The 26526-nt window shown below is 38.4% G+C and overlaps 2 protein-coding genes across 5 annotated transcripts; both read left to right on the top strand.

The window, feature by feature from the left end:
• The first annotated feature begins 4679 nt into the window (after positions 1–4679).
• Positions 4680–7951, top strand: LOC112172740 (NPL4-like protein 1). Its single transcript, XM_024310209.2, has 2 exons — positions 4680–5836; positions 7400–7951. The coding sequence occupies exons 1-2, from the start codon at positions 4856–4858 to the stop codon at positions 7652–7654; spliced, it is 1236 nt and encodes a 411-aa protein (XP_024165977.1). The 5' UTR covers positions 4680–4855; the 3' UTR covers positions 7655–7951.
• Positions 7952–8697: 746 nt separating this feature from the next.
• On the top strand, positions 8698–16669 carry LOC112172769 (sister-chromatid cohesion protein 3). 4 transcript variants are annotated; one of them, XM_024310242.2, is made up of 22 exons: positions 8698–8861; positions 8950–9133; positions 9613–9725; positions 9811–9903; positions 10089–10249; positions 10343–10579; positions 10695–10839; positions 10942–11120; positions 11245–11390; positions 11489–11616; positions 12268–12441; positions 12859–13020; positions 13104–13307; positions 13381–13518; positions 13613–13810; positions 13929–14073; positions 14290–14396; positions 14606–14743; positions 14836–15101; positions 15204–15322; positions 15458–15785; positions 16477–16669. In XM_024310242.2, the coding sequence occupies exons 1-21, from the start codon at positions 8835–8837 to the stop codon at positions 15730–15732; spliced, it is 3339 nt and encodes a 1112-aa protein (XP_024166010.1). In that variant the 5' UTR covers positions 8698–8834; the 3' UTR covers positions 15733–15785; positions 16477–16669. The 4 variants fall into 4 exon arrangements, with proteins under 4 accessions (XP_024166010.1, XP_024166011.1, XP_024166009.1 ...); XM_024310243.2 differs by having other exon boundaries at positions 8699–8861; positions 15207–15322; XM_024310241.2 differs by having other exon boundaries at positions 8700–8861; positions 15207–15331.
• The last annotated feature ends 9857 nt before the right edge of the window (positions 16670–26526 follow it).

Here is a 26526-nt window from a genome sequence, read left to right as displayed (position 1 = left end):
GTAATGACAATGAACTAAGAAGAGGATAAACTGAAACATATGAAAGCACAGAATGGACTGGATAGAAGAAAACGTTTCATATGTATACCGAAAGCTCACCCAGTTTCTAGCATTCACAGCAAACTAAATAGTTCAGTAGCACTAACATCTCTAATTTTTTGAAAGCACCAACACAGATAAACTGGTGATACGTTAAACAGATCAAACTATGCAAGTTGCTAAGCACTTGAAACAGAAAAGCATCCCAAACCTTCACTACTTAATGAACTGCATGAACTTTTAACAGTAGTCTCTTGCATTTCCTTTAACAGATCTTCTTTGCACCATTCGTCCATCACAATAGACTTAAATGAAGGGCATCCAAGCGCTGCTTGTTCCAAATCAGCTCCACTAATTCTACAGCAATAATGTAACAGATCAAGGGATTGCAAGCACTTGTGACCCGAGTATGCACGAATACCAACTCCAGTCACCCGCATAATACCATTCAAAGTAAGCACCTCCAAGTTGAGGCAATTCTGAGCAACAGCAACAAGGGTCTGGTTTGTCATGCCAAACACCTCACTCAAGTTCAATTTCTTGAGGGTCCGAATTGGGGAGATTGCCACACCTCCAACGTCGGTGACTAGTTTACATTCAGCCAAATTTAGCTCCTCTAATACACACATGTTCCGCAAAAGCAAGACGCCCGAATCAGTGATATCACGGCACCCCTCAAGGACCAATTGCTTCAGGCTATTCGAGCAACTAGAGGACCCAACTACTTTAAGGGCTTGGTCAGTAACCGAAGCAGAGTTTTTCAAATCCAAAACCGTCAAAGTTACGTGCTGCTGAAGTTATGAGGACACAATTCCAACCATTCCAACCTTTCTATTATGAATCGCAATCTTGGACAATTTGGGACACCCATTTGCCACAGCGCACAGACCTTCGTCCCCAACCTGCTCAAGGGCCTGTAATTCGCCACTACTGTGGGAGACCCATCACTCAGTGCATCGAGCCAGTCTTCCCCAAGTTGCTACATGATGGATGTAGTGTCAACTCTATGAAGGACGATGACACGATGTCCTCCAGTTTGGGACATGATTGGTAATCAAAATAGAATGATGCAATTGTAGGTTCTCAAATTCATGCATATATGAGGCAAGAATCTCGTTGTAATTGATTCTTCTATTAGAATTTAACAAAAACGTGTTATTCAACTTACCGAGTCATGGAGAAGAGGCAGCCAAAATCTCGTTGCAATTGCTGTATTTGTCTATGCTATAAGATTATTTACATAATAGCTTTTTCCATTGAGTCCCTATGTTCGATCTTATGTGCATTTCTTATGAAAAGACACCCCTTTCGTAGCAAACTATACATGTAGCCATTGAAAGGTCAATGAACCTTGCCCTTACTTGAAAGCCACGAATTCTAGTTCTGTAATTGAGGAGACAATCATTCTTGCATAAATTGGTTAATTCTAGTGTATGTGTCAATGAATTATGGGGAGGGGTATCAAGCTATCAATCATGTGTATGGCTATGCGCCTATGTGCTACATGCTTACAAAGTTTCAAGTTACAACCACTCCTGTTTACTGTTCACAATACTACCAAAGTCAAGATTCTTAGAAGAAAATAAAAATAAAAAAACTAGGTAGAGGGGTAACAATGGCTAAATTGATCGAACGTTAACATTTTGTTAGTGGTTTTTGTAGCACTTTATGGGATTCTTGGGGATTGCCAAGGAGGCCAACGGAGGACGAATTTCTACAAGAAAACCTGTCTGGCTGAGGAAATTGTCAGAAATGTCACTTGGAACCATGTCACCACAAATCAGATCTTGCCAGCGAAGCTCCTCCGATTGCATTTCCATGACTGCTTTGTTAGGGTACTTGAGTTGTCATGCGCTTATTTTTACACTATGATTCAGACAGTAGAAATTAATTTACAGTGTGTGCATGATTTCCAGGGTTGTGATGGATCAGTGTTGCTGAATTCAATAGCAAACAACACGGCGGATCGGAGAAGGATGTGCTTCCGATGTTATTGATGATATCAAAGCAAATGTAGAGGAGAAATGTCCAGGAATGGTATCTTGTGATGATACTTTGGCTGCTGGGAACTCTGTTTCATTCCAAGTATGACATATATTTAGGCAACACTACTGTTCAACTCATTTAAAACAATGTAGTGGAGTAATATTTGCATGTTATATATAATTTTTCAGAACAAAAAATAAATGTGGGAAGTGCTCACAGGTAGAAGAGATGGAACAATCTCAACAATTTGGGAGGCCTTGCTAATTTACCTTCCGGCGTCTGGCTTTAACTTCACCCAACTCAAACACAACTTTGCCGGCCAGCACGAATCTTACTGTGCATGACCTTGTGGTTTTATCAGGTACATATCTTATATATTAAATATTAATTAATCAAATTTAGCTTAATGGAATTGCAACTGATCCTAAACTTATTTATTACCCGTGAAGGTTCACACACAATTGGAGTAGGCCACTGTAGTAGTTTTAGCAACAGGCTCTACAACTTCACTGGAAAAGGTGATTGTGACCTATCTCTGAAAGAGTGAATCTATAGGAACTGACTTGATAGATATCTTTCTCTCTTGCTCGATTATCAATCCTTGTATCTGTGTACCTCATGTGCTTCTCACTCTCTGCATCAAAAGTGGACATGCATGTGGTGTGTCTGCTCCACCAACATATCCATGAACACTGTCTTCATCCTATGATGCAAGTGCCCGACAAGAGCCACATTCCTAATCATATATGGATTCGACATGAGATCCACAGGGAACTGGGTTTCAACATAGGTTGCCGATCGAAGAATCCTCAGACTTGTTGAGGTAATGGGGCTTGATAATGGGGTGCTCAAGAGGTTGTGCATCTTGAATTCATCGATGACCAAAGTCTCAACATCCGATCTTCACCATAAACCTCTTCGGCTGTAGGATAATAATACTTTTTCTCCTCACCAAGAACAATCTAGCCTTCCATGTCAACATCACTGAAAGAGTGAAAGCAACAGATGCAAAACTTCCACAGTAGGCTAAGAACCGATACCACTGTTCCCAGAGAAAGAGAGAGACATTATTGAGAGCGTTCAAGGATTTATAGCTTAATAGAGAACAGTACGTAGCTAAAAAAGGCAAAACTGTTATAAAATGAGATAACTTGCTTGTTAGAAAGTTATCTCATTTTATAACACGTTATCAGCACGATAGTCTCTTGTATAAGCTCTCGGAGTTTCAAGAGTCATATGGTGCAACTTCGTTCCGGGTAATACTCTTGATCTAGAGTTTAACTTGCTTGTTCTTTATTGATATGGCATGGTATTCTCCATTGTTTCTTATGCCAACCCACGAGGATATGCATAATTTGAATAATCGAGTGGCCATCAATATTCATTGTGCGAGTGGGCATCAATATTCAAGTTGTTCTAGGCATCTTGCTAGACACACATATCAATGAGGTAAGTACACACTCATTATCATCTTGACTTATTATCATCCTTGTGTTTGTTTATACTACATTTATATCCTTATTCATTTAAAGGAACCGGAAGTTCCTAATTGGTCTATCTCGAACCCGAAGATTCGAGTACTAAGCGTTTGAACCCCAAGTTCAAACCACCAAAATTTAGAACACAATGTTCCTAATTGGTCTATCTCGAACTTGAAGTTTCGAGTGCTAAGCATTTGAACCCCATGCTCAAACCACCAAAAGTTAGAAAACGAAGTTCCTAGTTGGTTTATCTCAAACCCGAAGTTTTCGAGTACTAAGTGTTTGACCCCAAGTTCAAACCACCAAAATTCAGAACTAGATCAAAGTTCTAATAATAAAGTCTCGAACCTAAAACTTCGAGTACATACATGACTTATTCATATTCAAGCATGAATATGATAAAGGGATGCTCTCAACTCAAGAAAGATGGAGAAAATATATGTCTTGCAGACAGTGCGACCACGCACACGATCCTTCGAGATAGAAAATATTTCTCCAATTTAAGTTTGACAAGAGCAAAAGTGACAACCATTTCAGGTCCTGCAGACCTAATTGAAGGCTCCAGAAGAGCCTATATTCGATTGCCAAGTGGTACTCAATTATTCATTCAAGAGGCATTATACTCCTCCAGATTTAGAAGGAATATGTTGAGTTTTAAAGATATACGCTTGAATGGGTACCACATGGAAACCACAAATGAGAATAATGTGGAATATCTTTAGATTACTTCCAATACTTACAGCTAAAGGTGTATATTGGAAAGATTGGTTTCCCTCTCATCTGGTTTGTATTATACAACCATTAAGTCAATTGAGGCATAGCATGTTGTGAACCAGAAGTTCACTGATCAACATACATTTATGCTTTGGCATGACCGTTTGGGTCACCCCGGATCCACCATGATGCGTAGGATCATCCCAAATTCCAATGGACACCACTTTCCCCCATCTATTCTTCTCTCTTCATACTCTTCACTTTCTAACACGTAGGTTATCTCATTTTATAACAAAAACTAAATAAAACCCAAAACGTAATCGGATTCTGTTCTGTCTCATACTTGTTGGCAAACTTTGGTTGATCAGCTGGGCCAAGTTTTTGTGTAAGCCCAATCGAACTGTAGTGACAGGTCAGCCCGCTAAGCCCAATACTACTCATCACTCTGAAAGTTTACCGTCTTCTTCTACTCGAGGCTTTCAGTTTCGAACTGATTCTCCTCCTTTTCCCCTTGAGCAAGTTTAGTGAAAGTCCCAAACCTTTTGCTTTTCATCAAGCTCAGGAATCGATTTACATAGCTTTCTCTCACTCTCATCAAAACCCAACCAAAATCACAGCCATCAATTCCGGCGACCATGTTACTCAGAATTCGCAGCAGAGACGGCCTGGAACGACTCACAGTCGAAAACCCACACGCCACGGTGGCCCAACTCAAAGCCTTAATCCAAACCAACCTTCGAATTCCTCTGGAGAACCAAACCCTCTCCACCAACCAAAACCTTCTTCTGGCGAAGAGCGCCGATGACCTCACTCGCTTCACCGACATGGCCAGCCCTAACACTCCTCTATCGGCGCTTAATATCGCTCATGGTTCGATTGTTTTCTTGGCCTACGAGGGCGAGCGGACCGTCGCCGGGCCCAATTTCCACCCGGCGGGGTCGTTCGGCCGGAAGATGACCATGGACGACCTCATCGCCAAGCAGATGAAGGTCACGCGCCAGGAGACTCCGCATTGCGAGCTCGTCTCGTTCGATCGCGACTGCGCCAACGCGTTCCAGCACTACGTGAACGACACGCTCGCCTTCGCCGTGAAGCGGGGAGGGTTCATGTACGGCACGGTGTCGGAGGAGGGCAAGGTGGAGGTGGATTTCATCTACGAGCCGCCGCAGCAGGGGACGGAGGAGAATCTGACGTTTTTCCGGGACCCGGAGGAGGAGAAGGCGGTGGAGGCGATTGCGTTAGGGTTGGGGATGAGGAAGGTCGGGTTTATATTCACACAGTCGGTTGGGCAGGACACGAAGGACTATACATTGTCGAATAGGGAGGTGCTTCAGGCGGCGGAGTTTCACGCCGAGAGTGGGTTGAAGGAGTGGGTGACTGCAATGGTGAAGTTGGAGGTGAATGAGGATGGTGCTGCTGATGTGCATTTCGAAGCTTTTCAGATGAGTGATATGTGTATTAGGTTGTTTAAAGAAGGGTGGTTCGAAACTGAGATTGGGGAGGATCAGGATCCCAAGTTGTCCAAGATGAAGAAGGATGTTGTTGTTGGAGTCAAGGATGTTAGAGAAGTGGACAATGATTTCTTCTTAGTGGTGGTAAAGATCTTCGATCACCAGGTAAGGGTTTTCCTCCTTGTTTGGCACTATCTATTTAGATTGTTGTTTTATCTTGCTGATCCGTTATCTTAGCTGATAGTTGATATATGATATAGCCTCTGGTATAGCATTGTGTCTTATTGTGGTATAGATGTTTAGTCCAAAGAACTATGTTTGCACACTGTTGCTGCTGCTGTGAACTTGTAGAGCCAATAACCCTGTAGCTTTGAGCATGAGTGCTTTTAAGGGGCTTATAACCACGGGGAAACTTTGTTCATGGAGTTTGTAGCTGGGGGAATGACTACCCTCATCCTTAGCTAGGTATAGAGCTAGGTAGGAACTGCTGGAACTTGATAGGCAATAACATTGATATGAAAAAGTAATTATGGGTTCCAAAACTATTTTCTTTATTAATCCACTGTTCAACGTGCACTGAGGAATACACTTTGTTGGCTTGTTAAGTTGATACTTATAAGAATGACAATAAAACTTGGTAAGTTAATACTTTTCTTGAGCTTACAAGATGGGATGTAGAAAATTATTGTACTTTTGCAAGTGACTGGTCTGAGTCACAGGAACCTGTGACTAAGCTTTCCCTTATTTTGTCTCATTTTTGCTATCTCGTTATGGACATTCCTTTTCTCCTAGCATCTTTCTTCTTGTTGTATATCATCATAGGTGCATCTAGGATGGTACATATTTTGTTTTGATGGCTGATGGTTTAATATAGCTTTTGGTTCTGCACTTCTATGCTAAGCCTTGTTCTGGTTATTTTGTTCATTTATATTGATTTTGTCTCAACATTTGCAATTCATCTGGTAACTTCAGTAGATCATTTTGGTTTTGTTTCAACTTAAAGGTCAATGGGGTTTTGTGGTTTATTAGCTAGAGTTTTAAGATCTGTTGTAATGGCTGGAGATAGAAATTTTGAACATGTTGTAATGTTGGCAGTTTAAGAGACAAGATCTTTGCATCTCCCCCTAATTTGGCTTCTTTAAGCAGAATATTCTTTGCTTTAAAATGGATGGCTTTTGATTGCCTTCAAGGCTTCAACTGCGAACTATGTTTGCCATGTGAAGTTTCTTCAGCTTACATATTTGGTGTATTTGGAATATAGCAGATCCAAGTTTGTGCGTATGGTAGACTTAATTCTAGTTTAATCAATAGTGGAAATGTATTATGGGGGGAAGAAAAAAGATCTGATTTGTTAGGAAACAAAGAGCACTCAACAGTCAACACTAAAGCCTATAGCTTTGCTCTACAAAGGCTTCCTTAGTGATGGCAATATCTTTCAGAATGGTATGGACACATCAGCAAAAATTAAGGGTGTGTTATGTTCTATATGGCTCAAGGATTAGATTGACTAGGTTAAAGGTATGAAATGATGAGGGTGAGAGGGATGCATGTGTACTTGTGTAGTGTACTTGTTATCATTTACTGAATAGTGAGACGTTATGCACTTGGTAATGATTGATTTATAAACTTGATGCATTTTGGCTTCCCTATTTTTCTCTTGTATGTTGTTTCTTATTGTGTTTATACTAAAATGAACAAGAACTCATCTGTACTTGTATTATGATGCAGGGGCCTCTTTCATCCACCTTTCCCGTTGAGAATCGTATCTCCCCAGTGACATTGAGGGCTCTGAAAACCCATATGGACCGTGCTAAGAGTCTTCCATATGTGAAGCGAATTGCAGATTTTCATTTGATGCTTTTACTTGCAAGGTTTTTAGACGTAAATGCTGATGTTCCTGCTTTGGCCGAGTGTGTCCGTACACAGTCAGCCATACCAGAAGGCTACCAGTTACTAATCGAGTCGATGGCCAATTCTTCTTAATGCTGCTTTGTGTACCCCTAGGGAAATTGAGACATTCTACGATCTAAATGATTATGGCCGACCAATGATCCTTTAATGGTGGTTAACTGCGATGCAGCAATCCATTTGCTTTCTGGTGCCATGTATCACTCAAAAGGTGGCTTTGCCCCTCTGTAGGCTTGAGCTATAAGCTAAACATGTCTTTGCACAGGAGCTTTTATAAGTTATGTACCCTTAACATTCAAGTGTTATATTGCATCAAATGGTCTGGATATTTATGCTTGTACCCTTTATTTATAGTCAATATGTTCTTATATAGTTGGTTCGTGTGTAATGCATTACTCAAAAGGTGGCTTTGTGCTTCCCGTAGTTACGTGAAAGGCGGTCCAAAGTCCGGACAGTTTGTTGTGTCGGTCGCTTCATATGACACATTTGACTTATAAATTTAATCATATCAATCGCTTGACTGCATATCTTACAATTTTAATCGAGAACTAGTTAAAACTCAACTTCTCTTATTGAAACATACCTTCCGCTTCTTTTCAATTCCTATCACATTTAAAATTTTAGGACCGACACTTTCTTTTTGTTTATTAAGTATTAAGTTAGTAACACGTGAGTCTCTTATTTAGTCTTGATAATGAAAATTTTTCCAATTCATTCAATTTTTGCCAATGCTTTCTAAAAAAAAAAAAAAATTTTAGGTTCATCTACGGTTCCATTATTAATATTAATAGTCGGCATTAGATGAGATATAAAACTTGAACTCCTAACCACATAATACAGATGACACACATGCTTTTAGAAAACATCCTGAACAAAAAAAATTGTTTTTGAGAAAGAGAAGAAAAAAAACTTTAAAAAATGAAGCCCGGGTTCCCGAAAATATAATGCCACGTAAGCATTAGAAAACATCCTGAACAAAAAAAATTGTTTTTGAGAAAGAGAAGAAAAAAAACTTAAAAAAATGAAGCCCGGGTTCCCGAAAATATAATGCCACGTAAGCACGAAGATGGTTAGCGTGCGTCGCCGCTCCATGACTCTCAATGTAGATTACATCGCAAAATTATCGTTGGCCTTCAGATCTTAAACGCTCCGTTTCCGTTAGGCGGGAGATTTGCTGCTCCTCTCGCTCTCTTCTTCCCTCTCGCTCTCTTCTCTGCAATTTAGGGCAAATCTAGTCACTCATAATCAGAAGGCCATGGAGGAACCAGCCACCGGCGGCCGCGTGAGCTTCATTTCTCGCTTTTTTTTTTTCTCTCCGTTGTCCAAATTGACTTCGTAATTTGACCTTGTTTCTTTGTGTTGTTGAGTAGCCGAAGAGGACTAGGGCTCAGACTCGAACCACCACTGAGAACAACGCTAGCGATGCGAGTGAACACGTGGACCGCGAGAGCTCGCCGGACGATTTCGAAGCGCCTCGTCCTAAAGCTAAACGAGGTCGCCCTCCCAGTGGCTCCACCGCGGCGCCGCCCAAAGCCTCCGCTCTCACTCTGATTGGTACTTCCGAAACTCTCTGCTGCTCTGTAAATAAAAGATTCACTATGAATTCCTTTGCTCTGTACTCTTTTTACTGAATTACTTGTTACTGTAATTTACTTGATTTCACCGGCTGTTACGATTAATTGTGTACAAATTTTTAACAATTAAGGTTGATTAGGGATCTTTTAGCTCAATAATGATGAATGAAACCTTATGCTTGAACATTCTTTCCTGGTTCTTCGACCTCTAGCTAGTAATTATGGTGAATAGTCATTTGGCCTGAAACACAAGAATCATGTAGTGTTATCTTGTGTGGTAATATTGATGCTGGGACATGACTAGCAAAGAACCTTTATACTCTTTCTTTTTAGAATTATCGTGGAGTGTTTAAATCTTTTAGCTCTGAAACATCTTTACAATTGGGCTCATGATGTTAAGCCTATGTGTGTGGAGGGTAGTATGTCCATGTAGGCTATTAACATTTTCAATCTCTGCAGAGGTCGTCAAGGGCAACGGGAAACTTATTCCTCAGGCGGTCAAGCTCTGGGTTGAGCGGTACGAAAAGGATGCTAAACCTGCTACTGTTGAGCTATTGACAATGCTGTTTGAGGTAGTTTGGAAGACATAGATTGGTTTTCTAAGTACAGACTTTACTAACAAAAGTAGCCTGCAACTGACTAGGCTTACTTTTCCAGGCATGTGGAGCTAAGTATCATATTAAAGAAGAGTTGCTGGATGAGACTAATGTTGACGATGTCGTGGTTGCTCTTGTCGAGCTTGCTAGAAGTGTATCCTGCTTCCTTATTATGATTATGTTTCTTCATCTTACTCTTGTATGCCATATTATGCTTATTTGTGTTTCACTTTTTGACACTATTTTTCTGTTCATACTGAAAGTAAATGATCTGAGCTATCAATTGATCATATATCAAGATTTTATCCCAAACCTTTTCCTTCATTCATCTAATCCTAGGGTAACGTGGATGATTACCAAAGTTCAAAAAAGGAGTTTAAAAACATGAAGGACAATCTCCAATCATTCTGGGATAAGTTGGTCTGCGAATGTCAACACGGGCCATTATTTGATCAGATTTTGTTCGAGAAGTGCATGGGCTATATAATTGCTTTGTCATGGTCAGTGTTTGAATATTTGAAGTTGCTCTTTTTAAAGTAAGTGCATTTATTAACTACACTGTGGCTGGGCTTTCCTGGTTTTATGTCAAGCAGCACTCCTCCAAGAGTTTATCGCCAAACTGCTACTTTGATGGGTCTCCAACTTGTCACTTCATTCATAACTGTTGCTAAAACACTTGGTGTTCAGCGTGAAACTACTCGAAGACAATTAGAGGCTGAAAAAAAGAAACAATCTGAAGGACCTCGTGTGGAGTCACTGAACAAGAGGTTCTCGATGACTCATGAAAACATAACTATATTAGAGCAGATGATGCGCAATATATTTCAAGGGTAGGACATTCTGACTTAGATTTGTTAGTAATAAGTAGAGGATACTAATCTGATTTGATGAAATTCATGTTTGATGATTAATCCTATAATTCTAATTTTACTGACTAATGTATAGGTTATTTGTGCATCGCTACCGAGACATTGAACCAAATATTCGGACGTCGTGTATAGAGGCACTCGGCGTGTGGATTTTGTCATATCCATCAATGTTCTTGCAGGATTTATACTTGAAGTATCTTGGATGGACATTGAATGACAAAGTAAGTTTGAGCTTACAGACAAATTCGTGAATTCATTTCCTTTAGATTTCTGCTAATGATCTAGCCAGACCTCATTTATTTTTCTCTTTTACTGATTCTAAGAATGCTGGTGTAAGAAAAGCATCTGTGCTTGCATTACAAAATCTTTATGAGGTTGATGATAATGTGCCGACTCTGGGCCTATTCACTGAAAGATTTTCTACTCGGATGATTGAGCTTGCTGATGACATTGATATTTCTGTGGCTGTATCTGCCATTGGCCTTGTTAAACAGCTTTTAAGGTAAATGCCTGTTTTGGGAAACTTTTACTTCAATATTAAATTGGTGATTTTGTAGGTATTTTTGCAAAGGGTCCCTTTTTTTTTTGGGCTTTGTCAAAGGCTCATTGGTTTTCTTATGCTGCAGACATCAGCTTCTACCAGATGATGACTTAGGTCCTCTATATGATTTGCTTATTGATGATCCAGCAGAGATCAGGCATGCTATAGGGGCATTAGTGTATGAACACTTGATTTCTCAGAAGTTCATTAGTTCCCAGTCTGGTGCAAAAGGTTTCTCTTTTCTATAGAATCTGTTGTATGTTATGTCGTTGATGATGTTCATTGCTGGAGTTTTGAAGTACTTTTGTTCATGATAATACTCTTTCTAGGTGTTGAGAACAATTCTTCTGAGGTCCAGCTTGGCAGAATGTTGCAAATTCTAAGAGAGTTCTCTGCAGATCCAATTCTTAGCGTTTATGTAATTGATGATGTTTGGGAGTACATGAATGCCATGAAGGTTTGTTACTTTTAAAAACTATGAAAACAGTACACCCAAGTTTTATTCTTATATTTCAAGTCTATAAACGAAAGGTATTATTGCTAACCATTCTTTCATACTTAGAACTTCACTCTAAAATGTGTCCGTCCTTTCATAGGTTTTAATACTTTGAACTTTTTATGCAAATTAACCCTTTTTTTTTCTTTTTATGTTGGAAAGTGGCTACTATCTCTAAAAAAGTCTGTTTGAATTATCTTTTGATCGACATTATGATGTATACTCTAGAAAATAAAGTGCATTTAGAGTGAGGGCCAGTAGATACTTACTTCCTGAGCCTGGTCTAGGTGGATTGCACTTAAAACTAAATCAACAAAGTCCAGGTGGCCATCATGTTTTATAAATAGAACTTAGGATTGGAAGAGTGAAAATGGGCTGAATGTGCTTATTGTTATTTCCAGTATCTTAAGTTGTTATGGACAATATGTTAGTCTTTAAAAATTGGAAGGGTCAACCTCCAAGCTGAATTGAAAGCGCTAGCTGGCCAAATAACATTCACAAATCAATCCCAAGAATAAAATGTAAAAATGGAATTGAATGTGCATATTATCAACCCTCTTTTTATTGTTATTGTTTCTTATCTTAGGATAATTTTTCATATTTTACTTGTAGGATTGGAAGTGTATTATCTCCATGCTCTTGGATGAGAATCCACTGATTGAGCTTACTGATGAGGATGCAACAAACTTGGTACGGCTTCTTTCTGCATCTGTCAAAAAGGCTGTAGGAGAGAGGATAGTTCCTGCTACTGATAATCGAAAGCCATACTACACTAAAGCTCAAAAAGTGCGTAACTTTTCACTTTACCTTTCATTTCCTTCCTTTGTTTTCAGCACAGTTTAAATTAAAAGTGGAATCTTTGTCCTTATTGTCGACCAATATAGTGTTTTCTGCCTTATTGAATAAGCCTAGTGTACTCTTCTATTGTTTTTCCAATGTTCTTGCCTGATTGCTCATTTTCTTCTGACTTTGCTCCTTTGTAACATTAAATTTCATAGTTTACTTTATGTGATTTTTCTAGCTTTTTCTTTGTCAAAGCTAGCTAGTGCATCATTGGGAGAATATTTATTTCTTATATCATGTGCTTATCTTGATCTTGAACTTAACTGCGCTGTTTGTGCCCTCTTTGTCCTTATTGTGTTTCGTTTAATTGACATATACAATGACTACTGAGTTTTTAATTCTTTCCTTTAATTGTATTAGGATGTATTTGAGCACAACAAACAGGATATAACTCTTGCCATGATGAAGAACTATCCACTACTTCTCCGTAAGTTCATGGCAGACAAAGCAAAAATACCATCACTGGTTGACATTATTCTACACATGAATCTTGGGCTATATTCCAAGAGGAGGCAGGAGCAGGTGGAGTACTGATTGTTTTGTTTGCATGCTATTTAATATTGTTATACAACTTATTCTCAAAGCAAGTGCCTGTATGCTTTCAGAATTTCGAAACCGTCCTTCAACTGATCAAAGAGGCATTTTTCAAACATGGTGAGAAGGAGGCGCTGAGATCTTGCGCAAATGCTATCATGCTTTGTTCAACAGACAGTCAAGGGGAGCTAAAAGATACGGCCCGTAATTTAGTAAAGGAACTTCATGATGAGCTTATAAATAATAAGCTTAAACCTGCGATGAAAGAAGTGGCGGTATATTCTCAACCATAATCTTTTCCTTCTTAACTTTCTAAGGATAACAAATTGATGTGAACTGTAACTGCAGGATGGTGGTGATGAATATCCTCTTCTTGTAAATTTGAAGAGAATGTATGAGCTTCTATTGTCAGGAAATGTGCCTATCGAGAGTTTGTATGAAGATATGGTCTCAACTCTTCAGAGCTATACAAACAAGGATGATCAGGTGTTTTAAATGGACCTTGCAAAAGATAAGCTCTATGTTTGTGGCTTTTGAGCTTTGTTGCAGTTGCTCATTATTTTGTTGATACTCATTTCAGGTTGTCACTTTTCTGCTTCTCAACATGTATATGCATGTGCAATGGTCTCTGCATGCCATCATACATAGTCCTACTATCTCAGAGGCATCTTTATCTTCTATATTAGCGAAACGTGATTCTTTGTTAGAGCGACTAGAGTACATCCTTAACAGCTGTCTTGAAATGGAGGGTAATCGCTGCAATCAGCTAGCTCGCTGGGTACAGATTTACATCCTTAATTCTGTCAAAGATAGTGCAATGGTTTAGATTCAATACTTTTTGAAACTTCAGTTCTCAACTAACGAATGTAATATTTTGACTAATCTTTATGTCCCAGGTTTGTGTTATACTCACTGATTTGTCTCGACTGTTCAAAAAGACAAACTTTGCTTCGTCGAAGCTGGAAAAATTAGGGTATTCTCCAGATGCATCGGTTCTTCAGAAGTTTTGGAAACTTTGTGTGCAACAGCTCAGTATTTCAGGTATTCAAGTTTTATAATTTCCTCTACAGCATAGTAGTGATATTTTGAGTTCAGGCTCTCTTATTCACTTACGATTGGCCTTTTAATCTGAGAGAAATACGTTTTTAGGGTGTTAGATGACCAATTGCCAACTCCTTTCCTTGCCAACTTTCTAAGGATAAAATAGATGTTCATGTTCTTCCTTTCTAATTTTACTTTGCAATTTCTTTTTCACAGATGAGACGGAAGATGACGATGGGAACAAAGAGTATATTGAGGAGACAAATAGAGATACTGTCATGATGGCTGCTGTACGGTTAGCTGTTACTGATAAAGTTTATAAGGTGAAGATACTAGTAACTAGTATATATATGAAACAGTCAATTTTGTTCTCTTAAATGGCCATCATGTGTAGTCTGGTGGGTTGTGCTTTGATGTCCTAGCATTTACTTGCTCATGTGTGCTTGTATAAGTCCCAGAATGTATTATAATTCTGGTTAGATTTAATACATCAATTTTCTCTAGGTGCGCCTATAATAGATGCTTAATGCAGGAGTACCTGGGTCCAGAGATTATTTCTAGATTTGTGATGCATGGTACAAGTGTAGCGGAGATAGTTAAGCATCTGATAACTTTTCTGAAGAAGAATGATGATGATCTTCCGAAAACTTTCTTGGAAGCACTGAAAATGGTATAACTCATGAATACTGGCTAAACCTACTTTAACACTTATTCATTTTATTTGCATATATAGATAATTTATTATTTTCCTGTATTGACTAGGCCTACCATCGGTATATGGTTGAACTATCTAGAAGTGATGATGAATCTTTAGCAAGCAAGCATTTTCTAGAGTTTCAAGAACTAGCTGCTCAGCTTTCTGGGACATTTATAGGTGCTTCCAAGAACAGGCACAAATCAGACATTTTAAAAATTGTTAACGAGGGAATTGAATATGCTTTTATAGAAGCTCCAAAGCAGTTGTCCTTTCTGGAAGGTGCTGTGCTCCATTTTGTGTCCAAATTGCCTACACCTGATATTCTGGAGATGTATGACATTTTCTTTTATATACATAAGCTATCATCTTTAGAAGCATTCCAAGTAATACTTTTATTATCTCCTAGTTTAATTTTTATATTTCCTTCTGCAAGAAGTAACGTCAATATTCAAAATCGAACGGAGAATGTAAATATGGATGAAGATCCCAGTGGCTGGCGTCCTTATCACACATTCGTTCAGACTTTGCGGGAAAAATTTGCAAAGATTGAAGGTATCCAAGGTACAGCTAAAATGGAGTTGGATTTTGTATTGCAATTAGTCTTGATTGTATAATCTTTGCATGTAAAATATGCATATTAAACTCCATACAATTTTTTGTTTTAAGATGAATGTTGCATAATTGCAGAAGAAAAGGACGGGACCTCTGTAAGGCGCAGGGGTCGTCCACGGAAAAGGCGTAATATACAGGGAAAGAGGCTGTTTGATGATCATGGTTCAAGTGAAGAAGAGGATTCAATTAGTGGATCTGACCATGAAAATGCTCAAGATGAAGAAGAACAACAAGATGAGGATGATGATGATGATGATGATGAAGATGTTCCTTTGATAAATCAAATTAGGTCATCATCCAAGTTGAGATCGCTGAAAGTTTCACGAGAGGGAAACAAAGGCCAGACGTAGGCGGGATACTTTTTAGAAGATCTAAGATAAATTAGCAGCTTCTAGGATGTCAGGTATGGAATACTTAATTCATTTGGGTGTAGAATTGAATTTCCTTTTATCCTTGGAATTTCTGAATAAGAAACATTTTGATTCGTTGGTACCTGTTAGAATGTGATGTGCATGTGCGTGACTTCTGAGTGAGCATTAGAATTTGCTTCCATTTGCTGGCTGATTGGATTTTTAAGAAATATAGGGTCAGTAAATCTGTCATATAGTCTCAACTCTCAACTACTGTCACTATTTATGGACTTCTCCATCCAAGAATAATTTGAAATTTGCTTTGGTTTTCATTTTGGCATGCATATAAGGTACATTTCTTCCGTTGGTTTTCATTTTGGCTCGCGTGAATTGAGCTTTTGCAATTGCTTCCGTTTGCTGGTTGATAAAAGTGGAATTTTAAGTAATATGGGGTCAGCACATCTGTCATATAGGAAACTACTGTCACTATTTATGGACTTCTGCATTCAAGAATAAATAGAAATATACTTTTGGTTTTTATTTTGGTGTGCATATAAGATGAATTTGGCGTATGAATTATTACAGTTCTTTGAGCAAGTTAATTTTTGATTGGAAGGTTTTGTTGTACTGGTGTTTATTGCGAGTTTGTGGCTGAATCTGGAAATATCCTGCATTCAGGATTCTCCGCACATAAAATTTATCTATTGGGGGGTCAAAGCTGATTCATACTTTTCGTTACTGCAGGGTCCTGAAACTAGAAGTGCTACTTGCATATTGTATATTTCAAGGTACATAGCTTCCTAGCAACATATTTTTTAGTCTACGATAGAATCATGTAATTCCGCTTGAAGTTAGTATAGGAAAAAAAAAAAAAAACACTTGTGCTTTATGAATCCAGGTTCTGGGTGAAGGATAAGGATATTGCAATTTCACTTTATGTTTATCCTTTTCATGATTTTGGCTGCGTTGTTGAACACTGAGACTCGATCCAATTAAAATGTGGATCTTTGTGAGCATAACTGAGAATTACTTCCGACCACTTTTAACTGTAGTGTATACGTGGTTAGTTTTCCATAACGAATAGAATACTAATTTAGCGAAAGACGATCCTGTTTGTTTAAAACGTGGTCATATTTTGGGTACTTTTTCAAAACCTGACATTGGTTGATAAAAATTGACCACCTGTAACCTTGGTCACCAAAAGATGATCATCCAGGATTGCCAATGGGTAAAAAGTGCAGCATGCTTTGAGTGATGTTATAATGTGGTCAAGAGTGGTTCTTCCTAAAACCCGGAAAGGAGAAATGCACAGCCAGAGACCCAGAAACATAACCATGTTTTTTGAAATCTCCTCTAGGACAAGAGGGGCTAAATTCCTCCAAAAGATATAAAGAAGATAATTTTCAAGGAAACAACATGAATTTCTTAGAGAACCAAAATTGAAGTCGTCTTGACAAGGTTTCTTTAGGAGTTTAGGTATACAAATAAGAAATACCGCCTCATGGTAAACTCTGAAAAAGAACATAAAAAACATCAAGTTTCATCTTCTTCCAGCAATCCTCAGCAATGGAGAAAGAACTCCCTTATCTTTTGCAATGATTGTTGTATTCGTATTCCTCCATGAAACTTCAGCTCCTGAGAATCTCTAATTTCTTAAGCCTCCTCTCAACAACCATCTGTGTCAACCCCATCAACAATCTCAAGTACCTTGGCACCGTGGAGTGCTTCTGCAAAAACACCAGCAACAGTCCCAGCTCCTCCAGATCCAAATTCGAAACACATTTAATCAACTTCTTTCTCGACACCAATTCCTCCATCACAGCCACAGCATTCTCCAGATTCTTACTCCCGCCCAACAAAGAGACTAGAACTTCCTTATGCCTAAACTTCTTCGACAGCTTGTCATGCTCCCCCAACTTCACTTTCTTCAGCCTCATTACCACATAGGCTATGTTTGGTAGGGCTGGGTTTTTCAGAAAAGTTGGCTTCTGCTTATTTCTGAGAATAAGTGGCTGAAAAGCAAAGCTGCGGAGTGTTTGGTAAACTGGCTTTTTATAAGAGCTGTCAGTGGCAGAAGCAGTGACAAAGTGTTTGGTAAATCAAAACTGGCTTATGCTTTTTGTTTGTGGAATGACCAAATTGGACATGAGAGATTATTTTGCCTTAATTGTATACCAAACAATGTTGTTCAAATGCTCTTGTTATTATTTTAAATCTTTATTATGTCCTTATTAATTTTTGTTAACTTTCAATTTTTATAAATCATGGTGACTATATGATTAATATTGGACAATTTTAAAAATAACTGATACAAATATATTAGTAACATTAATAACAATTGGTTTCTGGTTCACATCAAATGTTCACGTTATTACGCGCATTCATCAAACTTTGAGTAATGCTATTTCTTATTGTTTCCATTTCTTGTGCACCGTGACCATGATATTCTTCTTCTACATCATCATCCATTTCTATCTCACCACTTGACCCATAACCTTCTCTTTCTTCACTGCGGACAAAATGTCTATCACCATGTGCATGTCTCCGTATATAATTATGAAGTGTCATGGTGGCAATGACAATCTTCACTTGCTTATCAAATGAATAACCTTGCATGTCCCTTAAAATCTTCCACTTTTTTTTCCAAACTCCAAATGTGCATTCTATAACGCTTCTAAGAGAAGAGTGTGCTTGGTTAAATATCTCTTTTTCATTTCTTGGTTCTTGCCTACGGTATTGTTGAAAATGTTGTCTTGGACCTTTGTAAGGTCCCAAAAACCCATTCATTTGAGGGTATCCGGAATCTACAACATAATATTTTCCTGTAAAATAAAGAAATGTCAAATTTTAACAAAACTTCATTCAAAGCATCATAAAATTTGATCTAAAAATAACTATAAATAAATATAGTTACCTGGTGGAGGTTTAGGAAAATTCATTACGGGATCTCGAAGTACCGAGAGAAACACTCTTGTATCATGAGCAGACTCTTCCCATCCCGCACATACATAGATAAATTGCATATCGAAATTACATGCCGCCATAACATTTTGTGTTCGTATTCCTTTTCTACCAATGTACGGTATTTGTTTTTCAGGAGCTATAGAAGTGGGAATATGCACTCCGTCGATAGCGCCGATGCAATCCTGTAAATAATGATGTTATTTGTCAATTAATATAAGTAATTAAATTGTGAAATAATTTACTAGTAACGCATGACAAATACCTTAAAATGAGGCATGTATCTGTTATCCCTCATTATCTCCGGTGCAACACCATTAAATTCATTCTCCGAAGGCTTCATTATATGTTTACCTAGTTTACACAAATGATCTAGTGCTTGTCCGAAATATCTACAAACGGTTTCACCAGAATGTTGAAATCGTTCTGCTACTGACCTAATTCCACATCCCTATCCTAGGCACCACAACATTATTCCCATAACTTCAATATGACTTGTTCTGTTTGAACCCAACACCCCAAATTTAACTTCCAAATCACTACATAAACGATAAAATACTTCCTTTTGCATTCTAAAGGCATTGTAATACCGACTGTCATTCCCTTGTAATACTTCCATTATCCACTTATTACCTGTTTGAGAAGATACCATGCAAGGAGTTTTATGAACATAGTTCATGTAATAATGTTGAATGAGCAGAGCATTAAATTGTACACTTCTTAAGAATATCTCCTCCTCCACTTCATCTACTTCCGAATTGTTCATATTTCAATCCAAAACCTGCAAATTTAAATGACTGATTTTATAAATATGATAAATATAAACTAAATCATTAACAAGCAGTAATGAACAAAATTCACCAAATTCCATTTTTATAATCCACATGATGAAAAACATATAATCAAATTCAATTCTCATAATTAAAAACAATGCTGAAACAAACAACAAACATAAAACTTCAAACATAACATAGGCTTACCAAAGACAAGATAAGCTTATTTTTCGTTCATCTCAAATTTCAACCACTCCAACTTCACGTTAGGATCTTCCATAGTGAAATACATCTCTCTCTTCTCTGGACTTAAAAACAGTCGAGTGGCAAAAAACCACAACCTATTACCCTGCTCGATACCAGGCAATGAGGTGACATCCTTCATCACGTCCTTAATACTGGTGCCTCCACCTTCTACACTTTTATTGATCATGGAAGTTGCTGTGCTCCTACTCTCAATTGCCTCACACATTCGATTAATTTGTTTAGCCAAATGAACAACACCTCCCACCTTTTCTTTTTTTGGTACTACTCCTTTACCTTTCTCAGCTCTCTCATTTCTTTTTCTTTTAGGCAGAGTGGGGGCCAAATCATCATTGTCCTCAGAGTCACCACTACCTTCAAGGTTCACCTCATTGTTACCTTGCTATGGACTTCTAGGGATAGGTAGTGCAGAAGATGGTGAATATGCATGCTGACCAGTGGCTGAAATACCCATGAACATCTTATCCAACTTGTCTTCAAAATAGGGTGCAATTCCCTTTTTCTTTAACTTTCCATATTCCTTGTTTTTCTGGACAAAAAAATAAATAAATAAATCACACGATGTTCAATGTATCTCAAATGAAGTAAAATTGTTAACCAAAATAATTAAATTGATTTACATACCTCAATCTTGAGGCGCCACCACTCATCGGATGCATCTATAGTTTGACGCCTGTGATCCCACCCAAGACCGGTCTCTTTTCCCTTCAATTCTTTCCATAATTTCCAATGATCTTTGAGGGAATCCCATTTATTTTTCAGTTGTTTTCTAGTATATTCTTTGCCCGTTTCTTTAGAAAAATTATTGATTATATTCATCCATCCCTCCGGATTAAAATGAGTATGTGGACGATTATTGTTATCCACCTCCTTGATACATAAGTCACAAAAAACATCTACTAAACTATTATTCCAAACAGCCATCTAGCACAGATAAAAAGCCAAAAATTTACAGCCCAAGCTTTAGTACCAACCCCAATGCAATAACAAGAAACTAAAGCAGTGATAAGAAAACATAACCATCAACAACAGACAAAGAAAAAAAGGAAGCTATAAGAAAATGAATAAAGTAGCTGGTACCTTTGTCGTATAACACACACTGAGCTTCTTCTTTTGGGTGGAGGAAACCAACTCGATGATGCTATATAAATCTTTTCCTCAAAACCTGTATGAAACAGCAAATAGGTAAATTACAAATAGCCTAAGCCAACTCTTTCTCAATCCAAGATAGTGATCCAACCTAATTTGTGCACAAGTTGACATACTAAACCAGAAAAATGCTCAAATTATTGGAAACAAAGATACACAAAACTAGAATCAGAAAACGTGAATTAAGAAAGTGAAGCAATGAACCCCTAGTATCATCATTGCTAACCTGCACCATCATTTACATATGGTCTCTCTATTCCTAGCTTTTAGATTTTCAACTTTCCATGTCCATCATCATTACCTCTAGGTAAGGGATTCGATAAATATTTCTATATCATGTAGAAAGCAATGCGCGAATCCTAAATCAATGAGCAACTACACCAATAAAACCAAGTCAATTAAAGAACTGAATCCTAAAACTCGAAACCCTAAGTTCATCACAGCCCATACAAATTCACTTAACCATTTTGCTAAACATTTCCATAACTACAAAAATCAAAACAAATATAACAACAATTTGATTAAAGATAAGAACGAAGCAGAGGGAGAGAGACTAATTTGCTCCTCCTTCCAGATCTCCCAACTAACCTGAATATCGAAACTGTCAAGTAGCCTTGCTTGATTGAGGCTTCAATTTCACTTCCGGAATCCTGATGAGATGCAAGTGAGGCAGCGTTAGAGGGAGATCGAGATGCGGCGACTGATGGGTTCTGTGATTGGAGATTGAGATGCAGCGACTGTGATGCGTTCTGTGTGAGAGGGAGATCGAGAGACTGATATATCGAGGGTTTGATGGCAGATGACTGTAATTAGTTCAACCAACGGAGGGTAGAAACCGAGATTTAAAAAAATTCATTAATGTACAGTAATCACCACTACAGTGCTCCGCGAGCTTTTGGCTTCTAAAGGGGGGGGGGGAACCAGCTTCTGGTTTTAGAGAGAATGGGGCAGCTTTTTCCAAAAGCTAAGGATAAGCTCGCTCACCAAACGGTTATCGCTCTTGTGCTTATAAGCAAGGGAGAAAAAAAGCCCCCCCAAACATAACCATAGTCCCTCTCATAAGGCTTCTCTGCTTGCCCTCTATGAAAATATTGAAACCCCGAAGGCTTCAAAACCCAAACCTGTGGTGCCTCCACAGGTCCCAAACCCAAGACATCCCTAGTACCCAACTTCTTCAAACTCCTCTCATACTTTGTAAGCTGCTTTTCCTCATAACCACTCTCTACATTCTCCTTGCTCTTCCTCCTCCTAGCATATTTGGGGTTCGGCCATTGAAGGAGCTCGAATTTGGCGCTTAATGGCATAAAGAGTTTTAGCAAATGTTTAGATAAAGGGTTTTAGTGGGAGATGAAACATTGGTATGTAGTTTCACTCTCTTAAAATTACTTCTGTGAGTCTCAAACAGTACCTGCATTATAAACAGAAGACAAAAACAGGCTTCATTATTGTTGTAGGAGAATTGTAATTGTGTGTATTCATTGATAATAGGAGCCCTTTAAATAGGGAGTTACAAGGTACACAAAAGGTAAGAATCCGAATACAATTGAATATCTAGAACCTTTTCCTATTACAACTCTAAACCCTAGTTTGTAGAGACACACATGATGTCAACATCCTTCAACACTCCCCCTTGTGCCGCTCAAACTTGATGATGACGCTTTGATCGTTGCCCCGTTAAAAACCTTGCCAAGTAACAAAAACCCTGTAGGACAAAAATAACCCTGGTCGAAGGACAAAAAGAGCACAATATGTCCTTCATTCTTCGAGATCGAACATGTAGACAGCATACCTCCCCCTAATGTCAATATCTCCCCCTGATTGCTACAATCATGGGAGTTCGGATAACTTTCTTAATCCGATGCTTCTCACATGTTTCTCGAAGGTGGATTTAGGTAACGACTAAGTAAATAAGTCCGCTACATTATCCTCTGATCGGATCTGATTCACTTCAATATTTAGAAGTGCTTGTTGTTGCTAATTGTAAAAGAACTTAGGCGATATATGCTTTGTGTTGTCGCCCTTGATGAAACCTAATTTCATTTGCTCAATACAAGCTGCATTATCTTCATAAATGCATATAGGTTCATCTGTGGTAGACTTCAAACCACAAGTTCCTCGAATGTGTCTAACTACAGACCTTAGCCATATGCATTCTCACACCGCTTCATGTAGAGCAATAATCTCTGCATGATTTGAGGAAGTAGCAACAAGGGTCTGCTTTGTAGACCTCCAAGATATCGCAGTGCTTCCCATGGTAAAGACATAATCCGTTTGGGAGCGACCTTTGTGAGGGTTAGAGAGATACCCTGCATCAGCAAAACCCATCAAGACATCGTTGTCATTTTGATGGAGGGGAGGAAGAGCACGGAAGGTGGCGTTTTGCCTTGTAGAGTCCGATCCCACACTTCCGTTATTTCTCTTCTCTCTGTAGGGATAAAACAAGCCCATGTCAATCGTACTTCTCAGGTATCGAAAGATTGTCTTTATGCCAATCCAATGGCGGCGTGTTGGCGCAGAACTATGTCGAGCTAACAAGTTTACTGCAAATGAGATGTCCAGTCTTGTGCATTGAGCTAAGTACAATAATGCGCCTATTGCACTTAGATAGGGCAGTTCAGCCTCTAATAAGTCTTTGTCCTCATCCCTTAGACGAAACGGGTCTTTTTCAGGCTCAAGACTACGGCTGATCATGGGAGTACTCACAGGTTTTGCTTTATCTTCATTAAAGCGCCTTAATAATTTTTGGGTATATGCTGACTGATGGATCAAAATTCCATCACTACGGTGCTCAATTTCTAGTCTGAGACAAAACCGTGTTTTCCCAAGATCTTTCATCTCAAATTCAGATTTCAAGTATTTAGCAGTTTCCTTTAACTGATCTAGAGTTGCAATTAGGTTCATGTCATCGACATAAACTGCTACAATTGCAAATCCGGAACTTGTCCTTTTCATAAACACGCATGGGCATATTTCATTGTTCTCATATCCCTTCCCAATCAAGTAGTCACTTAGACGGTTATACCACATCCGTCCGGATTGTTTCAATCCATATAGTGAGCGTCTCAATCTTATTGAAAATGCGCTCCGAGGTTTAGAGCCACTTGATTTGGGACTTTCATGTATATCTCTGAATCTAGATCCCCATAGAGATATGCTGTAACCACATCCATAAGCTGCATGTCAAGTTTTTCGGAAACTACCAAACTGACAAGGTAGCGGAACGTTATAACGTCCATTACGGGAGAGTATGTCTCCTCGTAGTCGATTTCAGGGCGTTGTGAGAAACCTTGAGCCACAAGGCGGGTTTTGTATCTAACAACCTCATTTTTCTCATTACGCTTTCTAACAAAGACCTATTTATGGCCAACATGCTTTATACTTGGGGGTGTCAGCATTATAGGCCCAAATACCTATCTCTTTGTTAGTGAATCCAATTCAACCTGGATCGCATTTTTCCATTTAGGCCAGTCTGCTCTTCGTTGACATTCTTCAACGGAGCGAGGTTCGATATCATTATGTTCTATAATTCCTTGAGCGATAGAATATGCAAACACGTTATCAAGGATAATAGAGTCTTGACTCAACGTCTCATGTACACTAGTGTAATTCATGGAGATCTCTCTATTCTTTGGAATTGGTTATGACATTGGAGCGTCCCCCAATGATGTCTCTTGGACATAACCATAATCTGGAATATCTTTATGAGACGGGTTATTTATGTTGATGATTAATGGATCTCTTTGTGCCAAACTCGCTTTCTTTCTCGGGTGAGAATCCATCGAACCTTTGGGCCTCCCACGTTTCCTTGCTGGGAGCCCGGCCTGAGCCACATTGCCATCACCATTAGTGGTGGCAGCGCCATGCTCAATACCCCTAGAGGTGGCGCCATGTCCACTATTTTTAGGGACATCAATCCTTGCATGTACTTTTGCAGCAGGTATATGTGATCTTGTCACTTTAGCGATATCAGAAAACGCGTCAGGTATAGAGTCTGCTACGTTCTGAAGATCGAGAATTCTCCGCACTTCAATTTCGGACTGTGCGGTTCGGGGATCAAGATGAGACAAAGTGGGGACAGACCAAGGACTAAAATTTCGATATTTTCGCCGAAATATCGTAATTTGGAGTCACGAAACTTTCCTTACTTACTAATATAATATCGAGCGAAATTAAAGAAATTTCGGGAAATTTCGCGATATTTTGGGAAAGATGCGATATATTCGGAATTTTGGAGAATATTCGGGAATATTCCGCAACTCTGACTGATAAATTCCACTCAAAAAGCCAACAAAGTAGTTGGCAATGTTCGAACCTTGATTAACTGTGAAGCACACAAGCAGCACAACCAACTCCGCTGGCCTTTCAGTTCATGTATTGATGCAAGTCATGTAACTTATATTAATACATTCTATTCGGGACGAATCTGAAACTTTACTAAATGCCTAAATCTATTGATAACTTGCAATTTTCAAAATTCACCAATATTTCTAGATTTTCTACAATTTTCAAAATCTTACACCTACAAATAATTATAATTATGGCTAAAACTGAGCAAATGTTTGTAACAACTATTAGCACAAAAACCCACAGCTAATTTCCTCTAAACCATATTGTTGATATATATATATATATATATACACACACACACAAAACTATAAGGGCGAGTTATCATTTAATGAATATTTTTTAAAATACACTTAGGCTTTATAATGAGAGATGATGAAGATAGTGAAAATTTTAAATCTCATATGTTCTTTACGTGGTTCCAAGGTACACACGTAATTCAAAGGGCAATGTTCGATTTGTACAAAAAATATGTATATATGGCTTGATGGCTTAGTCTCCCATTAGGTTTCTACTCATAAAAAAAAAAAAAAAAAAATCTGAGATGTTTAAAGTGAATTTTTAAAAATTGTTAGCGACTCAGCATATATTATGTTACATTATATTACTATAACTCACTGTGTAATAATGTTTATTCAAGGTTTTCTTATGAAATATAGTAGATAATTGATTAAATAAACATATCTAAAAGTTTCACTTAAAATTTCCATGTTTTTCTTCAAATTTCCATCATTTTTCTTGATTATTTACCAAAATCGATATATCCTCAATATTTCCGTCGAAATTTCCGTTTCCGGGACCATCGATATTTCCTCGAAACTCGATATTTTGGTCCTTGGGACAGACCACGACAATTCCTGTCGTTCCTGTTGAACATTATTGTTCTTATCTCCCCCTAATGACTGGAAGACTATCTCATCAAAGTGACAATCAGCAAATCGTGCAGTAAATTGATCGCCTGTCAATGGTTCCAAGTAGCGGATAATGGTTGGAGAGTCTTATACAACGTAAATACCTAATCGTCTTTGAGGACCCATTTTGGTGAGCTGTGACGGTGCAATTGGCACATAAACTGCACACCCAAATATGTGTAAGTGTGAGACGTCAGGCTCATATCCAGTAACCAACTGGGATGCAGAAAAGGGTTGAGTGGTAATAGGCCTGAGACGAATAAGCACTGCTGCATGCAGATAATGCTCCTTGCTAGTCCTCTTCTTCTTCCAAGAAGGCTTCTGTTTTAAGGTTGTAGGCTTGTTAGGTTTGTCTTCTTGCAAATTCTGGAGCTTGGTTTCTGTTTCCTTGT

The sequence above is a fragment of the Rosa chinensis genome, chromosome 6, assembly GCF_002994745.2.
Source record: "Rosa chinensis cultivar Old Blush chromosome 6, RchiOBHm-V2, whole genome shotgun sequence".
In the NCBI taxonomy this organism is placed as follows: domain Eukaryota; kingdom Viridiplantae; phylum Streptophyta; class Magnoliopsida; order Rosales; family Rosaceae; genus Rosa; species Rosa chinensis.
Note: the sequence above shows the minus strand (reverse complement) of the source record. Positions and strands in the feature narration are given on the sequence as shown.